The sequence below is a fragment of the Leptonychotes weddellii genome, chromosome 6 (assembly GCF_054177405.1).
Source record: "Leptonychotes weddellii isolate Sample4059 chromosome 6, ASM5417740v2, whole genome shotgun sequence".
Lineage (NCBI taxonomy): Eukaryota > Metazoa > Chordata > Mammalia > Carnivora > Phocidae > Leptonychotes > Leptonychotes weddellii.
In genome coordinates, this window is record NC_138374.1 from 18,005,846 (window position 1) to 18,027,416 (window position 21,571).

Consider the following 21,571-nt stretch of genomic DNA (forward strand, 5'->3'; position numbering starts at 1 on the left):
TTGGAACCTAAATGTACATTTAGAAGTATAAAATGAAAATAGCATAATGCTTTTAAACATGGCCCCACTAATAAGATGTGATTCGTATAATAGTTCATTTTAAGGGGGTATACTCACTTAGGAGGAAAGACACATTTTATTAAATGGAAAAAGAACACTCTGGCCTAAGAATTAACACATCTCTGGAAGATGAATATCCACAGTTTGTACTGAATATGAGTGACCTGAAATAGGGAGCTAAATGATTAAAAGTAGGGACCATGCTTACTACTGGCAGAGGGCAAATGGTTTGGCATTGCTGGACAACTGCCAATTCAGTCAAGTTAGCCAGGGATTATTTTTAGAGTCCCATTTTAGAAAAATTTCCCTGAAACTGAAATGCAGGGTTGTTTGCTTTTTGTTTTGGGGGAGTAAAATTTGGGGCAGGAAAAGGGTAACAAAGAGCAATTATTGACCAATGTGTAATTTTAAAAAATAATAACCCTGAGGTATTCACTGGGAATTGAGAATCTCTAAAAAAAATAAGACTCATATAATTTTAAACATGCCACAGTCCTGACAATGACAGAGAATTACTGTTTTGGTTTATCTTTATTTCAAAGTTACCTAACCCTTCTGATCTTTCTCTTTCATTGTACTGTGTCACATTTTTTTCTGACCACAAAGAGTCCAAATGAAGTGCAGTTTTTGAAAGTTACTTCTGGAGGCAGCTTTGCATTAACACCTGGCTCCAATCCTGGGCATTTTCTCTTCTGATAAAAGAGAAATTTTTTCAGTGTTGTGTTAAGGCATTGAGCATTTTTAGGCAGGTAGAATATGAACTTTACTTTTTAAGACCCTTCTGAAAAGGAAAAGGTATTCAACAGAGTAAAAACAATTGCAACAGTCTTCTAAAAGATAAACTTTTATCAGTAAAAAAAACTGGGTTCAAATTTATGACTTGTTTCTATCTCTGTCTAAATCTTAGTTTGACTCTCCTCTGGATAAACCCAGGAAAAAATTAAATGAGAGAAGAATCAGAGATCTAATAGTTATTTTCTATGCTTCCAGCCTTCACCCAATACCAGTATAGCTTTCTGTCCAAGAAGGACTGCTGCACAAGGCCATTCCACCTTGATTCCAGAGCAAATCTATACTGTTCTATGAGTCTGAGAAGGAGAAGAAGCCAGGCGGAGGCTCCAGTTTCTTACCACTGCCAATCAAAATCTAGGCTTTTCTGCAGGGCAGACTGTATGGCTCACTTAAGTATATTCCAATGAGAACACAAAAACTGTTGGTCCAACTAAAGAAGGTGGTAGAATTTGGAGGATAAGTTTGCCCAACTTGGCTGTATTTCCTTTCAGACATTAGAGATGTAACAGGATGAAAGTCCTGAAGTATCTCTAGGATCACCAACGTCTCTAATCTCAGGAGACAAAAGACATATGAAAGATCCTTTGAAGTGATGAAAAATAACACCCAAAACATAGTCAGTATTTTCTTCTAAACACACCAATATTTCCTGAACATTGCAAGCCAGTAGATGCATGTTTCCTCCTCCATCTGACCCAATACATACGGCAGTAAATTCCAACTGCTTTCAAGGGAGTTCTAGGAGCCCAGTATCACCAAATTGCTCTTTAGGAAAAGCCTCCTGCATTACAAAAATAGCAGTCTTGCAAAGTCATTCAGCTCTGTCTAAATTGTGTTATGTTTACAAATGTTTTAACTACAAAGACAAAATTTCCAATTGAAAAAGAACCTTATTTAGAAAAGACTGGATTTTTTTTTTTTTTTTTTTACAGCTATGCCAAATACAAGCTGTTCTGTAAAGGATAATTGTGAATCAGACTGGAATAAAGTGAAACAAGATAGAAAAACCATACAGACATTACAACCCTAGAGAAAAATGTCATAATTGGTCACACCAATGATCCAAATACCAAAGAGTACATTTTTGTCAGTAATACCAACAGATGGCTCAGGAAAACTATGATGGTTGTCCTCCATGACTACATATATATAGTCATATATACATATGACCAGAAAAATGCCCTCAAATAAAAAAAATATATATATATAATATATAACATAATACAAACATATCCCTAACACCTTCTTACTAAAGCCCAGTAGCAATGTTTTATTAAAGAACTGATCTAAAATGGTTTGATTTTATTTCCATTTTTTATTAGGGTAATAAATCCCTATAAGGATTTCCCTGTGTAAAGCAGGACTGTCCATTTTATTTTTTAAATCCAAAAATCCCTCTCTTAAACTTCAAGGGACTATACTTCCTAATTCTAGTCATCATGTTTTTGGTGAAACGAATCTTAGTGTATGCTTTCTTAATTTCTAGATTTCTTCCTTATTCTAATTTAGCTATTGCATTTCCAAATTAGAAAACCCAAATATTCTCATTTAATTTTATATTAAAGGGTTAACATTGCTCTAATTACTTTGGGATAAAAGTACTAGAAAATAAAGCATGCTATGAAAAACAGACTTTTTGTAATGGCATAAAATCCTATGTCAACCTCCTATATCAGTTTTTAGGCAAACTTAAGAGATAGGCAGTTATGTTGAAATTTTTAAAACTCAGTAATCTAAGGTTGATGTACTAGAGAAAAGTTTACAAAAGCACAATTTTCCTACAGAAACATCCTATTTGAGGTTCTCTATTAAAGGATAAATTGAGAAGCACTCAGAAGAAATATAAGTTACAAGGGGAAAACATGATCACAAAAGTTACTAAGACTTTATACAGAGCTTACTATAATAAAATTAACATCTTCAACAGTATTCCAAAACAAAATGACATATAAGAGATTATGGAGAGCTAAGGAAATGGGCTTTTGTTTTCCTTATTTACCCAAAGCTATAGCAGATTGAACTGTCCCAGTTAAATTTCTTCACAAAGTCTTTTCACAAGACACTTGGGTATTCACCAACACTGCCACTACAGAAGAGAGAGAACCATAGTAGACACCCCTCCGTAAGAAAAACAGCCACTAAAAACAACACTGTATTTTAGCTGCCCTTAGAGACATACCAGGGAAGCAACTATAGATGAAGAAGGAGTGGGGGGCGGGTGGGAGGGATGGGGCGGCTGGGTGATAGACACTGGGGAGGGTATGTGCTATGGTGAGCGCTGTGAATTGTGTAAGACTGTTGAATCACAGACCTGTACCTCTGAAACAAATAATACATTATATGTTTAAAAAAAAAAAAAAAAGAAGATAGTAGGAAGGGTAAAATGAAGGGGGAGAAAACGGAGGGGGAGACGAACCATGAGAGACTATGGACTCTGAGAAACAAACTGAGGGTGTTAGAGGGGAGGGGGGTGGGGGGATGGGTTCGCCTGGTGATGGGTATTAAAGAGGGCACGTTCTGCATGGAGCACTGGGTGTTATACACAAACAATGAATCATGGAACACTACATCAAAAACTAATGATGTAATGTATGGTGATTAACATAATATAATAAAATAAAATTTAAAAAAAAAAGAAGGCTTTATCACAGTCTTTAAATGTAGTCCCAGGCCCATATCTATCTTATCCATGCTTAATAGCTTGAAGTTCAGTTTCACTTCAGAATAAGTGACAAACTATATTTTAATGATTAAAAGAGCAGAAAAGCCTCAGATGCAGCATTTCTCCTGAAAGCCCTTTCAAACATATTGAATATGTGATAAAACCAATTTTGGCAAACTCCTAGAGAGAAGCATGCAAGTCACAGGAATAATCACTCATAACTAAGCTGTTTATGCTAGCTTTGGCCTATGATACCCTGCTGCTAAGAGTTTAATTCAACTCCCATCTGGGACATACACAACTTAACACTTAATTATATGCCTTTAGGGGCTTTATAATCATATATTTTGTCTTCTACCTAGACTATAAATCCTCAAAAGCAGAGTCTAGGACTTCTTTCATCCTATCCCTAGTACCCAGCACACTGTCAATACCTAATAAGTGCATGTCAGTTGTTTGTAATTATCTTTAGGAGTCCTTGGTCAGTGGCAGGACCAAGTAACTTCAAATGAACTCCCATTTCCACCAAAGATTCTAAATTAGAAAACATGATCTTGGGGTTAATGGTATATAAGACTGTTAGGAGAAATTAGCATGGACATCTGACTATTACTTATAAGTCATCTTAGACTGATACTCGTCATCTTAGATTGATGTTCAAAACAAATCCTAAATTTTTCAAGATCAAGGAAGTTTGAAACAAATCCTAAACCAAACTTTAACTTTCAACATATTTCTTAGTTATCTCTAGTAAAAGTGCAAAGGGTGGAGGAGGTGGGAGAGAGAGGTCAAATTGTACTTTAGTGGAAACAGTAAAATTGCATCTAAAAGATGGATAATTCTTAACAATTATTTATTCCTGGGGCGCCTGGGTGGCTCAGTCGTTAAGCGTCTGCCTTCGGCTCAGGTCATGCTCTCGGTGTCCTGGGATCGAGCCCCGCATCGGGCTCCCTGCTCCACGGGGAGTCTGCTTCTCCCTCTCCCTCTGCCTGCTGCTCTGCCTACTTGTGCTCTTTATCTCTTTGTCAAATAAATAAAATCTTAAAAAAAAAACAAAACAATTATTTATTCCTAACCTCTGCCTGTTGGACCTATATACTAGCATCCAACCCCTCTCTACTAAAGTACTCAAAGCTCTATCAAAAAGGTTGGGAAACCTCTAATTAACCTTCGTTTGCCAAGAAAGGTAGGGCCATTTTTCAAATTAAAGCTGCCAATTTCAAACATATGTTTGAGCTCTAGCTTTGCTATGCCTAAAATAAGAAATCACAGATAGAAGTATATCATTTCCAAAAATGTTTCTCCATAAAGAACTACCACCTGAAAAAAATTAATTTTAAATTAAAGCACCAATCAGAAAATGCCCTCAAGCTAACATTTAAAAATCCATTTTTGGGGGGCGCCTGGGTGGCTCAGTTGTTAGGCGTCTGCCTTCAGCTCAGGTCGTGATCCCAGGGTCCTGGGATCAAGCCCCGCATCAGGCTCCCTGCTCAGCGGGGAGCCTGCTTCTCCCTCTCCCACTCCCGCTGCTTGTGTTCCCTCTCTCGCTGTGTCTCTCTCTGTCAAATAAATAAATTAAATCGTTAAAAAAAATCCATTTTTTCAAAACAGATGTTTAAATATACAGAAGAAACTGGTGGTGAGGGGGGGAATGAGTGAAATAGGTGAAGGGTTAAGAGTACACTTGTCATGATGAGCACTGAGTAATGGATAGAATCGCTGAATCATTATATTGTACACCTGAAACTAATATAACACTGTTAATTATACTTGGAATTAAAAATAAAAATCCATTTTTTCTATTCCATTCAAATGTTACTAAGCTAAGCACTGCTGACTACAATTTTAAAATAAAAGGAATTTTCTTATAGCAAATTCTAAGGCCAATTAAAAATTTAGAAAATCACAGTCAAGGCCTATTAACTTTATCATGAGTAATGTACAAATCTTTATCTGTATGAAAGTTAAAAAAATTCTATGATCTCAAGAACAGTGAAAAACTAAGCACTAAAATCTTTCCTTCCAAGCATAGCAGATCAAACTGTGCTAAACATAATTATTTTAAAAATTTCTAATAAAATGCTCAACAAAGAACAAGTTTCAATACACCACATTTGAAATTTACTTGTTACAGATCACTTCGTATTTAATAAATTCTTCTCTATTTTAATTACTTCATAGTTTTGAAGTGAGCCAAACTCATAACTGCTTTCACACACACACACAGATTTTTTTTTTTTTTAAGATTTTATTTATTTATTTGACAGAGAAAGACACAGCAAGAGAGGGAATAGAAGCAGGGGGAGTGGGAGAGGGAGAAGGAGGCTTTCCGCTGAGCAGAGAGCCCGATGCGGGGCTCGATCCCAAAACCCTGGGATCATGACCTGAGCCAAAGGCAGACGCTTAATGACTGAGCCACCCAGGCGCCCCCACACACAGATTTTTAAATTCTGACACAGTAAGAATGACTCTAGATGAAAACCTATGAGCACCAATTGGCCACTTCAATAACAATCTCTTTGGCTAGAAGCATTTATGGAAATTGTCAGCATTCTATGAGATTTTCCTAAAGCTATTAATTCTAAACTAAGAGAGATATTAGCCTTCCAAAAAAGAGGAAGTCTTCCTAAGGCTCTGCCCAAGCACAATGTCCTAGCTGATAATGGGAACTTCCATGAAAGAACCTGCTTTAAAAATTCTGCAGGATTTTAATGATGTCAAATTAAATAGCTATCAGAATAAACTAAGTTACCAAAAAACCGAAAGCAAAACAGAATTAACACAACTACATATAAAAATCATAGAGAAGACTCTATATCTCAAAAAACAAGCTGAAATTTAGTGAGATGCTAATATCAATTTATAGAGCTATTTAGACAGAACAGGGTGACAATACATCAAGGGCAAGACACTTGTATCAACTCCAAACATTTTGAGGAAATATCTTCACAACAACAAAAAAAGATCTGTCATAGCTTATATGCTATTTATAGTCAAACTTTAAGTCACAATTGAGTTTCTTGGTCTGCTGTACCAATTCAAAAACAGAGAAAAATGTACTTTCATCTGTAAAACCATCACACTCAAGAGGCATTCCTCCCATGGTACAACTTTAGCAGAGGTCCCATTATGAAGCACAATCACCGCATATTTCCTAAGTGGGTCATATTACCTAGAATATCCTATGGGGACAAACTGTTCTCTCTGAAGCACTACTGGAGAACAAACTATTTTCCTTGGAAAGGGAAGATATTTGCAGGGTAGCAAATATCTCACTATGTGCCTTCCTAAAATACTTTCTATCTTGAAGTGGCAGGCTTCACAAAACAAAACAGCAAAAACAAAAACAAACCCCCCCCCAGCTGTTTATTTGGTTTGGCATTTAACTTTTTTCTCTTAATCTAACGCAAGGTGCATAGTCTGCCATGAAAATCAAACAAAAATATTAATTATTAATTCACTGAGCACCTGTTAGACACAAGAGGCTGTGTCAAATACAAAAATGAGCAAGTTAAAGTTCCTCCCCTCACGGGAGGGATATAAATGATCTAGAAAGGGAGGACATTATAGTATAAGGTCGTGTGGGTTAAAATTCATATAAGTGATACAAATAGTGAACAGATAGGAATTTAGAGAAGATATCACTTTGGATCACCAGGAAAGATTTCATGAAAAATATTTATTTTAGCTGTACTTAGAAGGCATTGTGAAAAAGTTCCAGTTTGGGAATCAGAAAATCCAGGCTCTCATATTGACTTTGTCATTAATCAACTTGGCAGAGATGGACTCAGGTTTCCTTATCCATAAAATATGGATATCAGACTAAATGATTCTCTAAGGCCCCTTCCAGCTTTGTTATCTATGGAAATATATTAGTACAATTATATGTATTGCCTTTTTAATAATCTTTAAGTTCACAATACACATTTTTACTACAAAAACTCTAACAATAAAATCAACACAATAGTTTCTCCTTGACTCCCACTCTCTTCCCCAGAGGTAACAAGTATATCAAGTTCACATGTATCTGTCCAGAAATTTTCCAATGTATTTACATATAGGACTGTGTTACTTTTTTAACATAATGAGATCATACTGGAAATACTATTTTTCAATTTGCTTTTTTAGCTTAATATGCCTGGAAATCTCTCCATATACACACATAGAGGTCTATATCATTCTTTTTACCTGCTGCAAGTTATGAATATATTGTCATTTATTTAGCCACTCCCCCTATTGCTAGAAACTCAGGTTACTTATTTTTGGTTATTGTAAAAACTTTGTTACTCTTGTTCATGCATCTTGTTCATGTGTGCATTAGGTGTTCAAAAGGGAAGTGGGGGTGGGGAGAGTCAAGGAATTTGAGCCAAAAGTAATAATGGTAGAAAACAGAGATGAAGTTTGAACCAGGTGTCCACAGTTTCAGCAAAGGAGGAGTCACAATAATATACTGGAAATGTCTTTAGGAGTGAGGAGATACGGGTCCTAACTCCTGGTTCAAAAACTAGAACTGAGAGTAAAAAGTGGGACTGGGCACCTGAAATCTCAGAATTTTTTTGGACTAGAACAGATCTTAAGGATCATTTAATTCTACACCTAATTTTAGAGAAACCGAAGCCTTATCTGTAAACTAGAATGTGATTTTGATGACTCCTAGCTTGTGCTTTTGCCTCACATTCTGCTGGGGGCATTAAAAAAAAAAAAAAAGGTTGAATAGTCGCTGTTGATAAATGCTGGAAGGAGACAATAAGAAGTGAGAACGGCTGATCCATAAGGAGGTTACAGTTAAAGAAAGCATAAATTTCTAGTGGACTTAGCACAACTCTGATTTCCAGCAACCCTTAGCAACCCTAAACAGGGTGGGGAGAGGGAGACGGACAGTTAAGATGTCTCCAAATTAGGGTTTGGCAGACCACCAAAGCAGTGAGAACATTACTGAAAAGCTACTTTGATTCTTCAAATGGTAAGGAAAAAAGATACCAATGTATTGACCTACAGCTACTTTCTCTACAGATTGTTTATAGACAAAATGTTTTAAATAAGCTAAGCCATCCTTCCTTAAAGTTCTGTTTAACAGCTCTGTGCTTTTTCCTCCTGGTGTGGCAGACCTCATTTAGTGATCACAGGGGCCTGTTAAAATGACTGACCTGATACAGCAATACGATACAGTTATAAAACAGGATTTCTGGAGCCTGAGCAGATATAAACTACTTAGAGAATACGAATACAAAAACAAAAACGTGACCAAGATTTAGCACAATAATGTTTAAAGATTAACTTTTTACATTTCCTTAGAAGTCAATGGTAAGCAATTTTCCAAAAGGAACAAGGTCCTAAATATTCAATAGTATTTAAATTTCAGAATTCACACCTTTCTGTGTGTGTATATGTATACAGCTTTGAGGAATGTATTTATATTATTTATATACACACAGACACATATGCTTCCCAGGGTAAATTCTACTAGTTTTATAGAGCTATTTACTATTTATCATTACAAAATAAGTACTTACAAAACAGGCTTTTATCACTGTAGCTATAGCACCATATGTTACAATAATCTTTAGATATTTTACAAAATCCCAAAGTTTGAATGAGGTGAGTTCTAAGCTCATTTTTCCAGCTGTTCTTTCGTTTTGTGTGTGTGTGTGCGCGCGCACGTGTGTGTGTGGGGATGGGGTTTGTTGCATGCATACATACAGACATTATATCAGGAAAATGCTTTGCAGACAACAGAATAATAATAAAGTTTCTAATATGCCTATGATCGCTGAACTTAAAATTTATAGAACTCTAAAACTTTTCATATAAGAAGGGAATTCAGAAATCTAGGTCTCTTTCTTTTTACTGTCAAGGAAAGCAAGACCCAAAGAAATCAAATAATTTATATAACATCCACAGCCTACCAGTAGTAGAGATGAAAGGAAAATCATTATTTTCTGACTTCTGGTACAACTCTCACATCAACAGATTACAAATCCACAAAGAAGTCATCTGTGTTGGATTCCAGGTATCTTTTTCAACAACTTAGCTCTTAAACCATGTTTGGTATTAAAATCTACCTTTCTCTATTAGTTTTCCCCAAGATAACAACAAAACAAGGAAGTCATATGAGTTCATTAAGTTTCAACTTTTCTTGAGCTAGAAGATATAAGAAACATGTCATGTGTTTATCCCAGGGCTGTTAATTATTTTCTAAGCAAATCTGTCCTTCAAGAACTGGTTAGCAAGTAACCATATTAGAAAATTTTATTCTCATTACTGAATTCTTCTTTAGACTTGTGGTTTTTCCAGTAGTAACACCCATGGGACTTGCAAATGGCATTATTCACTAGAATAAATAGAAAAATATAAGCAAATACAAAATATTCTCTGCAACAGCTAAAATGTATCAAATGAATCTAAATTTTAAAAGATAAAGAAATGCAAGATAAGAAATCTCTCACATAATAAAAGGATTTCTTACTGATACACTTCTTGGGATGCTTTAATTGCCAAAATTTCTACCCAAACAGAAATTTCTTTTTCTTTTTCTTTTTTTAAGATTTTATTTATTTGACAGAGAGAGACACAGTGAGAGAGGGAACACAAGCAGGGGGAGTGGGAGAGGGAGAAGCAGGCTTCCTGCTGAGCAGGGAGCCCAATGCGGGACTCGATCCCAGGACCCTGGGATCATGACCTGAGCCGTAGGCAGACGCTTAATGACTGAGCCACCCAGGCGCCCCTAGAAATTTCTTTAAATGAAGAAGATGCTGGCTTAAGAAAAAGTACTTGAATTGCAGTTATTATTATTAAACCAATATTTATCAGAGCATTTATATTGTACTAATTACTATATGTGGCAAAGGAATTTAGCAAAAGAGCATATGGCCTTAAAGTCTAGTAGAATTCTGCTGCTGTCTAATTATTGTGAGCATCAGTATAAAAGGTACAGCCAGTTTTATGGATCAAACATATTCCTCAAAGATGCATATAAAATAAATTTTTGTATACTTTATCATCTAAAAGATATCAGAAAAGCCTATTAATCAAACTATTCCCTTTTTTAAAAATACAAATTCATGGTTTGAGAGGAAGTGTTTCCTTAAGTTATAGCGGCACAGAGATACACACTCTGCAATCACTTGGATAAAAAGGTACTACAACTTCACCATGGTAAATAATATTCACTATGTCAATTATTTAAAGTCTATTTCTAGACATAATTTTAGAGTTTCAAGTTATAACTTTTCTGGGTTATTTTTAAGACCTAATGATCTCATCTCTTCCCATGTTATCAGTTGTAGAAGTGACTTCAATGTTTAGGAACTGTACAGCTTACGTTCTGAGAACACTTGGTTTCTAGCATGTAATCCTTGTCTGAGTCCGCCTCTATCACCTTGCAGCCTGGGTCAGGGAGTAGAAAGCTTAACCTTAATGAGCTATTTCTGACAAAGGTCAATATAGGAACTATGACTTAATTGCATAGGCTGCATTTTAGATGTGTAATTTTATCTTGGCTATGCTTCCTTTATTAACCATATATCTTATCTCCAAAACCCACCAATTACTTCATCTCTATCTCATATAACATTTAATTCTAACTCTAACAGGTGCCTATCTCTGCACTCTGACAGCTATTTTTAGTTTATCTGCAGTTTTCAGCATTCCTATCCCTATAAAAATATGGTTAAAATATTCATTTTCTTGCATACAAAAAAAATGCATCAATTATATGTCTCCATGGCAAATAATGATGGGTACTCTGCATACTGCTTGATAATGTTAATATCCACATCTATCTGGTTCTACAGCTTCAGAAATAGAAAAACTGTATTAAATAAGTATCCCTTACTTTCCAATGCATAACTACTTTTTTAGTGTCCTACAGTTACTCTCAATAACTCAATACTGTAACTGGACTCCTACTATCTAAAAAAGTACAAAGAATAAAATTATCTTCTTCAGAACTTTTACATAAATCAAAACTAAGGGTGTCAGTTTTCCATCTTTAGACTAAAAAGGAAAGTAGCCATTATTTTATTTGCCTCATCAGAAAACTAGATCAGGGGCGCCTGGGTGGCTCAGTTGGTTAAGCAACTGCCTTTGGCTCGGGTCATGATCCTGGAGTCCCGGGATTGAGTCCCGCATCGGGCTCCCTGCTCAGCGAGGAGCCTGCTTCTCCCTCTGACCCTCCCCCCTCTCATGTACTCTCTCTCATTCGCGCTCTCTCAAATAAATAAATAAATCTTTAAAAAAAAAAAAAGAAAACTAGATCAGTAGCTATTTCCTGGTCTCTGGACAATGCTATTTCTCCTTCCCTCTACAACTGTACTTTTAAAATTTGTTATTTAAGGCCCCCAAAACATAATTGAGTTGTATTTTATTACACCTCGAATGAAACTTATACAATTAGTACATCTTTTCAATATATGGTCTTAATTTTGTTGGATTTCATTGTTATAGGTTCTTAAAGACCTTTAAATATACCCTTCTTATATGTGACAGAGCTCAAACTTGACTTATTATCAAGTACCCAAACCATATTCGGTAGTAGCACCATATAATGTATTGGAAACTTATCTGTGATTAATTACATGTCTTAAGTAATTACAAAGTGTTGAGTCATTTGTGTAGTGCCAGCAGACGATAATGACATCACTACTTTTTTTTTTTTTTTTAAAGATTTTATTTATTTGACAGAGAGAGATACACAGTGAGAGAGAGAACACAAGCAGGGGGAGTGGGAGAGGGAGAAGCAGGCTTCCTGCTGAGCAAGGAGCCCCATGTGGGGCTTGATCCCAGGACCCTGGGATCATGACCTGAGCCGAAGGCAGACGCTTAACGACTAAGCCACCCAGGCGCCACATGACATCACTACTTTTAAGTGCCAAACTATGATGTCAGTCAACTCTTTTGGACCTTTCTACCAATCAGCGGTGACTGATCTGATGAATGGATGACTACAAAGTTGGTGAGTTTTTTTAAGTTAGCCATTAGTGAAAGTGAAGTGGTATTACATAGTTTTGATTTGCATTTCCCTAAACCACTAATGTTGAACATCTTATCATGTGCTTATTGGCCTTTGTATATTTTCTTTGGAGAAACAGGTATTCAAATCCTTTGCCCATTTTTATATTGGGTTGTCTTTTTATTGCTTAGTTTTAAGAGTTTTTTCTATATTCTGGATACAGGTTTCTTACTGGATATATGCTTTACAAGTATTTTCTCCAATTCTGTGATTTGTCTTCACTTTCTTGATGGTAACCTTGGAAGCACAAATGTTTTTAATTTTGATAAAGTTCAATGTATCTGTTTTTTCTTTTGTTGCTTGTACTTTGTGTCATATGTAAGAAATCACTGCGTAGAGCACAGTCACAAAGATTTACTCTCATATTCTAGGAATTTTATAGTTTTAGCTCTTAAATTCAGGTTTATGATTCATTTAAGTTAATTTTTACATATGGTGTGAGGTAGGAATCCAACTTCATTATTTTGCATGTAGATATCCAGTGTATCAGCTACCATTTGCTGAAAAGACACTGAACTGTCTTGGCATCCTTGTCAAAAAACTGTCTTTGGCACACCACAAATGTGAGTTATTACCTCCGGACTTCATTCCATTGATCTGTAAGTCTATTCTTTGGCCAGTACCACACTGTCTTGATTATGAAGCTTGGTAGTAAGTTTTGAAATTAGGAAGTATGAGTCTTCCACTTTTGCTCTTTTCAAGATTGTTTTGATTATTCTGGGTACCTTGCATTTCCATATGAACTTTAAAGTCAGTTGTCAATTCCTGTTACAAAGGAAGCTGGGATGTGGGCAGGGTTTGTGCTGAATCTGTAGATCAGTATAGGGAGTACTGCCACTTTAACAATGTTAAGTAGTAGTTTTCAGTATACAAATCTTTTGCCTCCTTGGTTAAATTTATTCCTAGGTATTTTATTCTTTTGGATGTCACTGTAAATGGAACTGTTTTCATAAATTCATTTTCAGACAGGTATATAGAGACACAATTGTTTTTTGTGTGTCAATCCTGAACCCTGCAACTCTGTTAAATTTGGTTATGAGTTCTAATAGTTTTTTTTTTTTTGTATATGTGGATTCCTAAGAATTTTCTATACATAAAACTATGATATCCACAAATAAAAATGGTTTTATTACTTGCTTTCCAATCTTGATGCTTTTTATTTCTTTCTCTTGCCTAACTGCCCTGGCTAGAACCTCCAGAAAAATGTTGAGTAAAAGCCAAAAGAGCAGACATCCTTGTCTTATTCCTGATCTTAGGGGAGAGCATTTAGTCTTTTACCACTAAGTATGATGTTAGTTGTGGGTTTTCATAAATGCCCTTTATGAGGCTAAGGAAGTTACTATAAGGTATTTTCTTTTTTTTTTTTTTTTTTTTAAAGATTTATTTATTTATTTTGAGAGAGTGAGAATGAGAGAGAGAGAGAGTACATGAGTGGGGGAGGGTCAGAGGGAGAAGCAGGCTCCTCGCTGAGCAGGGAGCCCGATGCGGGACTCGATCCCGGGACTCCGGGATCATGACCTGAGCCGAAGGCAGTCGCCTAACCAACTGAGCCACCCAGGCGCCCTATAAGGTATTTTCATATTGAGATTTACTATAAGGTATTTTCATAAGGAGATTTATATCTTAGTAATAAACCAAGGCTAAGAAGAGTTTTTGACTAAACTTCCCAAAATAACTGCACCCAATCCCAGCTGTGGACTTCTGATCCAGCTACAGTCATATATTTCAACCTACAATAAAAGTTTAGTTTCCCTAACCCCATAACTTGTCTTTAATCAAATATCCTTAGGTACTATTAGTTGATGTAAAAGTTTCAGTGAAAGTTCTGCCAAACCAATCTTGTAATTTCTTTTCCTCCTAACAAATGTAAATTTTTTCTAAAATGTACACACTATATATAAAAGTGCATGTTCTTTTTAAAGAAATGTCATACAAGTACCCCAAACCAGTTTTTATATGCTCCTCCTTCCAAGGAATCCTAAATAATCAGGTAATATACTAAGAAACCACTCCCTAACGCATGGTCACAAAGATTTTAGTATTCTGTTTTGTTCTAGGATAAGGTAGAACAAAACAATCACTCTGTCATACTAGCCATGTCAAATGGGGATTGGATATATAGATAGCCTAGGAAGAGTTTTGTATTCTTTATCATGTCCAAACCATTGGGATAAATGTAACTAATAAATCAAAAATTCTAACACAAAAAAGTTGAAATTATTTATGATATTTTAGTCTCCAAGTATATATAAATCTTTACCTTGTAAAAATGCTTGCCATTTTCAACACATAGAATGAGACAGAAATAAAGACATCATAAGTGGAGCATGAACTCCATCAGATAAACTATTCCTCTTTACAAAACTACCTGTCTTTGTCTTAGTGCACTATATAATATCCTAATGAACTGAAAGAATCAATTAGTTATTGATTCTCTTCTTATAAGCAAGATAAAGTCCCTCATGGTAAAAACCTCATAAGATGTTCCCAATTATCAAATTTTTTCATATAATTTATGTTTTAAGAATTCATTAAGTTTTCCATATACATCCCATGAAATTATTTTACTATAATAATATATCTGTTGAACTCTATTTTATATAGTTGTCATTTTTCACTTAAGCCATTAAAATTCAAGTACATATACTGTTGATTATGGATATACTCAATAGCACATATAATCATTTTTTCATTCAGTAAATATTTACTGAATGACTGTTATGTGTGAAGGGTAAATAAAACAAAGTCCCTGCCTTCCTGAAACTTACATTCTATGAAAGTAGTCCAGTAACTCAAACATAAATAATTCACACACAGATAAATGTTAAGGTGACAGAAAAAGCAATGGGATAGAGACTGACTGGGGAATGATTACTGTTCTCTAAAGAGATGACCTGACAACTAAATAATAATGAAGAGCTAGTAGAGCAAGGGTTTTCTAAGCAGAAGGAAGAAGTGCAAAAGCCTTAGGATGAAAATTAACATGGTGTGTTTGAGGAAAAGAAAGCAAGCAGTGTCAGCTGGATCATAAGAGACAAGGGATAGAGTGGTAGAACTTTGTAGGTCACAGATTTTACCTAATTGCAACGGGAAGCTGTGGAGGACTGTAGGTAGAAATGCCATGATCTGGTATGTCCTTTAAGAGGATCACTCTTGCTGCTATGTGAAGAATGAAACTGAAGGAAAACTGAATGGTAGCAGTTAACTAAAAATAATGTTCTTTCTTTCTGGTGTTTCTTAGACCTCTCTCTCCTCCTTTCTGTTCCCAAGTCCATCACCTGAGTGCTGGTTCCTACAGCCTACTACTACATGAGCTACTTCAAAAGGATCCACACTAGTCTCCCTGCTTCTGTACCTAGACTGTATTTTTTTTCTTTATAAATGCTTTGATCATACCTATCTCTTTGCTTCAAAAGCCTCAAAAACTTACTACTACCAACAAAAGAAAATCCAAATTCCTTAACATTCAATAACATTGCACAATCTAATCCCAAAACACTTTTCTGGCCTCATTTCCCATTGTTAATTTGATAGACTCTACTCTTCCACTCAATATGGTCTACTCACTCTTTCCTGAACACAGCTTATGATATCACTTCCATGGCTTCCATGACTCTAATCACACTGACCTCTTCCCTTATTTTTTCCATAGATTCAAATTCTATCTCTTCTTCATGTCTCAGCATACATTCATTCTCCTTCACTATTCAGAGCAGTGGCTTTTTGACTATGACCATAGTATTTTATATCATAACCCAGTATGTACAAGTTTCATAATTCTACATTTAACTTTACTTCAAGCAATACACTTTGGTATTTTCTAGTCTTTTCAATTTCTTCTTCAAAATGACTCACTAAAATGACTGCATAGACTACTAGTGGGTTTCAATCTTCAACCTGAAAAACACTTTTAGTACACCTTTCTAGACATTCACTGGTAACTAAACTAGATCCTGGTACTAAAAGATGAAACCCATAATTACCAAACTATAATGACCTTAACCTCAAGGATTGGATAAAGTCAGTATCTCATACATCTTTTATCTACCACAATGCCAAATAAAATATTTATTAATCATTACTGGAGAGAAAGACTGATATTACATACAGCTATCATATTTATGATTAGACAACCATCGTTAGGACTGTTTTTGTGTTCACATCATCTTGTTTCAAATTGTAGTTAATGATGGTCAAAATGGCTAGTTTTCAATAACACTTTGGCCTACATTTTCGCCTTCCTACCTTATAGGATTACATAATAGTCTTGCATAGTGGGGGAATACAGTAAGTACTGTAAAAATGTCATTTTCATCTTTCCCTCAGAAATATGAGAAAGTCTCTATATGGAGGACACCTATTACCATTCATTGGAACTGCTTCTCTTTTATCCCAAATACTCAGGCACTTCTGCTCTGCCAGTATCCTCATTTGGCCCAGCTAGCTTTGCCAAAATTGCAATAAGGGTAAGCCTTTTGTTTCAAAGGAATGACAGCTATTAGGGTTGAATGGCCTCTCTTGCCGTCAGCACCAAGGTTCTTGACCATTAAAGTCCTGTTAAAGTTGTTGACTCTTTCAAAAACATCATCAGTAATTTCAATTAAGAAAATGAAAAAGCAATGAAGTGATCTAATATCTGTACTGAATGGTTTTTTCCTCTGGTAAGGACACAACGGATAAGATAAGCCAATGGATAATGTGAAATTCTTAAATCTTAAACCTCAAAGACTCATTAATTTCACCATGAAATGATACATACAGATTCCTGAGGAATGCAGAACATCTAAAGGTACTCTGCTTCTCTTTTACTTCCACCTCCAGAGCTAGTTATAAGCTATTAGGGGTCTAGGGGGACAAGGTGAATATACAAGTAACAAATAAATGCTCTGAACCATCTAGAGTAAACTCAGTGTAACCATCAAGGTTTTAGGCAGAAATAAGCCCCTAGGACTTATCCAAGAAAACCGGAATCCCATTATCAGTCCTGAAACTACCCTAAGCTCCCTACTAGCCTATCTGCATATTGGGGTAATTGTAAGCCAAACTACAATTGGCCTGCCAGACTCCAAATCTCCACCATTAGGCTTTCCTTTGAGATCTGGGCGCATGAACCTTAACATTTGCTGGCTACTATCTCCTCAAGGCCAGACCCAGAGCTTCAACAATCACAGGGCTTTGGGATAGCCTTAATTTGGAATTCCTCTGTTATTCACTAACAATTTAAAATCATCTACATTAATTCTCACTGCTTTGCCCCATAAAAAAACACTAACTCAGAGCTGCTTTATATGCAAGATATTAAACCAAGTTAAAAAAAAGTAACTCCTGACATAAATATGTCATATGTAAAGTGCAAAATCTCAAAAATATGAATTACTTTAGGAATATCTTCTCAGAATGAAGACAAAATCAAATTACCCTTTTGATAGTGAATTACTTTCCTCATGTAAATTCACACTCAAAAGCAAATGAAAGGCAAACATAGGTTATCTTTTTTCTTTAACACATCAAATAAAAATGTTGCCTTTGAGGGGGAAGAACCATTAAATAGAACAGGTAGGGGGCTTAAAAATGTAACAACAATACAGACTTAAATTTAAAAAATATTCCTGTGTTACCTTCTTGCTATTTGGGTAAAACACCTCCCTCCCTTTAAATCATCCTGTGTTGGGGTGCCTGGGAGGCTCAGTCATTAAGCATCTGTCTTCAGCTCAGGTCATGATCCCAGGGTCCTGGGATGGAGCCCCACGTTGGGCTTCCTGCTCAGCGGGAGGCCTGCTTCTCCCTCTCCCACTCCCCCTGCTTGTGTTCCCTCTCGCGCTGTCTCTCTCTCTGTGTCTGAATAAATAAATAAAATCTTTAATAAAATCAATCAATCAGTCAATCATCCTGTGTTTACCAGTATTTTTGTTTTTTGCTAGATTACAGCCTCTCACTTTCCAGAAGTGGAATGCAGGTTATTAAGCTGGATTCTTCCTTTGGCACTCACCCTTTGACACATTCCACTAAATTTGAAATTTATTTATATTGATAACTACCCCTTTTAAAAACAAATGCATCCTGGAAAGGTTAATTCTATATTACCTTTCAATTAAGACTCAAGGAAGAGAGGAAGGGAGAAAGAAAAGGAGGGAGGAAGAAGAAGACAGAAGAGGATGAGGGAATCATGTCTTAAGTGAGGTAGGGTATGAAATCAGCCATAGAGTCTTAGACCTGGGGCACCTGCGTGGCTTAATCGGTTAAGTGTTTGCCTTTGGCTCAGGTACTGATCTCAGGGTCCTGATCCCAGGGTCCTGAGATCGAGCCCCACATGGAGCCCCACATGGGGGGGGGGGTCCCTGCTCAGCAGGGAGTCTGCTTCTCCCTCTCTCTCTGCTCACTCTTTTTGTCTCTGTCTCTCTCTAAAATAAATAAGTAAAATCTTTAAAAAAAAAAAAAAAAAGAGAGAGTCTTAGACCTAAGTAAATAAAACGGGAACAAAAAGCCTTCACTGGAGACACTGGAGTTCATATAACGTCCAAGCAATCAAAAGCTACACGTTACACCTGTGCCACAGACAGATACTAAATTAGACAACTTTAGGACAAAGCAAAGTAATAATACAGGTGGTAAAGTTATCAGAATTGGCATACAGAATGCATACAAACAAAATTTACTCAAAGATTTAAAAAGCTCCATTCCAAATAGTTGACTAAAGAGTCTCTAGAGTGTTAAAGGTTTTTGCCAGGTTTCCAGTGAGGGTCTCCCAAGGACTACGTTTAGCTGGGTGAAATAATTACGAAAGCCACATGTTTATCAGTATTTAAAACATGTGGCCCAAAATATACTCTATGCTCTAATTTAAAATACAATATAAGGTTTTAATTTTAGAATCCTCAGAGCTGTCATTTCTTGGTGTTTTTGCCATGTTTAAACTAGCCAGATACTTCCTTTAATACACCAGAAATACAAGGCAGAGAAGAGATTCTTTAAAATGAAAGGTTTGCCAAACTGCTTTGCCACAAAGAGGTTTACTAGACCACTGAACTTTGCTCCAGTTTTAATATTGGCTTCACTCAATATTAAAGCCACTATCAACTATAAATGCATCAAATGCTAGGTACTGAGGTTACAAAACTGAACAGAATCTCTGCCTTTGAGGCAGTCACAGTCATTCAGCAGAAAGAGACATATGAACAGATAATTACAATACTACCTGATTAAGTTTTACAATAAGAAATATGAAGAGAACCTTGTACAAACAAAGTAGTAAAAGCCACTAAGTCAGCCTGGAGGACTATGCTAAGCCTATTGAAGAGGATTTGACATTTAAATTCATCTGCAATGAGGTAGTTAGGTTAGTCAATCTGTAATGTCCCTTCTGTTAAAAAAAGGACAAAAAATTGAAGGTCATGGAAATCTTATTTGTTAAAAATGGCTGATGCAGATTATTCCAGTTTGTTTATTAATCTAATTTCTGTATCAAAAAGAGAATATTTTACTCATACAATCCTCATCTTCTCTCTCAAACTTGTCCTCTTCCTGCATTCCTTTTCTTGGTAAATGGTTAATACCATCTAAAACTTAACCTTCCACAGTCAACTAACCACCAATTTCTACTGATTCTATTCCCTAGAGTCTCTTTATTCTGTCTACTTCTATCTCCAACAGCTACCATCATCCCTTATGTTGGAAGCTTCCAATAGCTTCCAAAAGAGTGTTCTTGTCTCTGAGATCCCTTCTCCCAATCAACCAATTCTCCACATTATGGCCAAAATGATTTTCCAAAGCACGAATCTGATCACATGACAACCCATCTTAAAAATCATTCAACTGCTTCCTATTGTTCTCAGAAGAAGCCCAAACTCTTCAGCATAGTTGTCAATATCTGGCCTGGCTTGCATCTTGCTACAATCTTTTATAGTACTCATATTGAACCTCTTGCAGTTTCCTCAATACACAGTACTCACTCACCATCCTCTGTAGAGCCTTCCAAGACTCCCTCAAAAGAAAATCAGATGACTTTCCAAAGCGATCTTTCAGCACCTTCTGCTTCTCCATTACCATACTTCCACACTATATAGGATTTTAATTACCTGTCTCTCTCCCCCAGGAAGCTGTAAGCTCCTTAAGGACAAAAACTATCTCACACATTCTTGTATTTCTTATCTAAAGCAGTATGCTTGCCTGGCACTGACCTATACTTCATGCTTGATAAAGATTTGTTGAATGCATGAATAAATGAACAAATGAATGAATAAACTGCAAAGAAAGAGAAATTCAATGATCTACAATTTGTCATAATACTTATTAGTTACACTACATAGAAACCTTTATTCTGCCTACCTATAGCATGACCATATTTAAGTCAAGAGCCTATCACAATTAACCTGTTTTCAGAAACATAAAGGCAGCTAAACCATAAACTCAAAATTCAAATGAGCTTAAAAATTTATTGATGTCCTCCAGTTTAGACAGTATAAACCTACTACTTAAGTCATTTTTTGGAATACATATGTATCAGAATCATGATATCCTATACATTTAAAATACAATTATAACTACACATGTACTATTACATTATTTTCACAGGTAAAACACTGAGTTTGCTTTTTAACATAAATGAAAGCTGCACTCATCACTGACTCACCGATTCTTTTCCAGCTCATTGTGTGTAGACCTAAAAGGAAAACAAAAAAGACCATTTAGCCATTTGTTGCTAAGGCTATGGAAAGGGAGAGTAATTCCCGCTATACCACACCTAGTGAATTTCTTTAACAATGCAATATATAGTCAGACTTTTTTTTTTTTTTTTTTTTATATAGTCAGACTTCTATAACCTCACTCATCAAGAAGAAATAGTCTACATTCATTAGAACTATTCATTCGGATATGGTGTCTTCAGTTAACTAACTCTTCTGACACTGGTGTTCACTGTTATTTTAATAAAATTAATACTAGCACATGTTCTCTTGCCTACTTCTAGTTTCCTACATTTTGTTTATTTGTAGATTTTTAATTCAAACACTATCCCATTTTTGTTTAAAAAGAAAAATGTACTTCTATGT

The 21,571-nt window shown here is 35.8% G+C and overlaps 1 protein-coding gene across 3 annotated transcripts in view; it reads right to left on the reverse strand.

The window, feature by feature from the left end:
• Nucleotides 1-21,571, reverse strand: part of MXI1 (MAX interactor 1, dimerization protein) — an 82,069-nt gene that overhangs the window by 16,769 nt on the left and 43,729 nt on the right. For 2 of the 3 annotated variants that reach the window (XM_081823571.1, XM_006735761.3), the window contains exon 3: nucleotides 21,154-21,183. The exons of the other annotated variant lie outside the window; for it this stretch is intronic. In XM_081823571.1, the coding sequence (XP_081679697.1) occupies nucleotides 21,154-21,183 (30 nt within the window). The remainder of the gene's footprint in view (nucleotides 1-21,153; nucleotides 21,184-21,571) is intronic. 3 annotated transcript variants of the gene reach the window in all.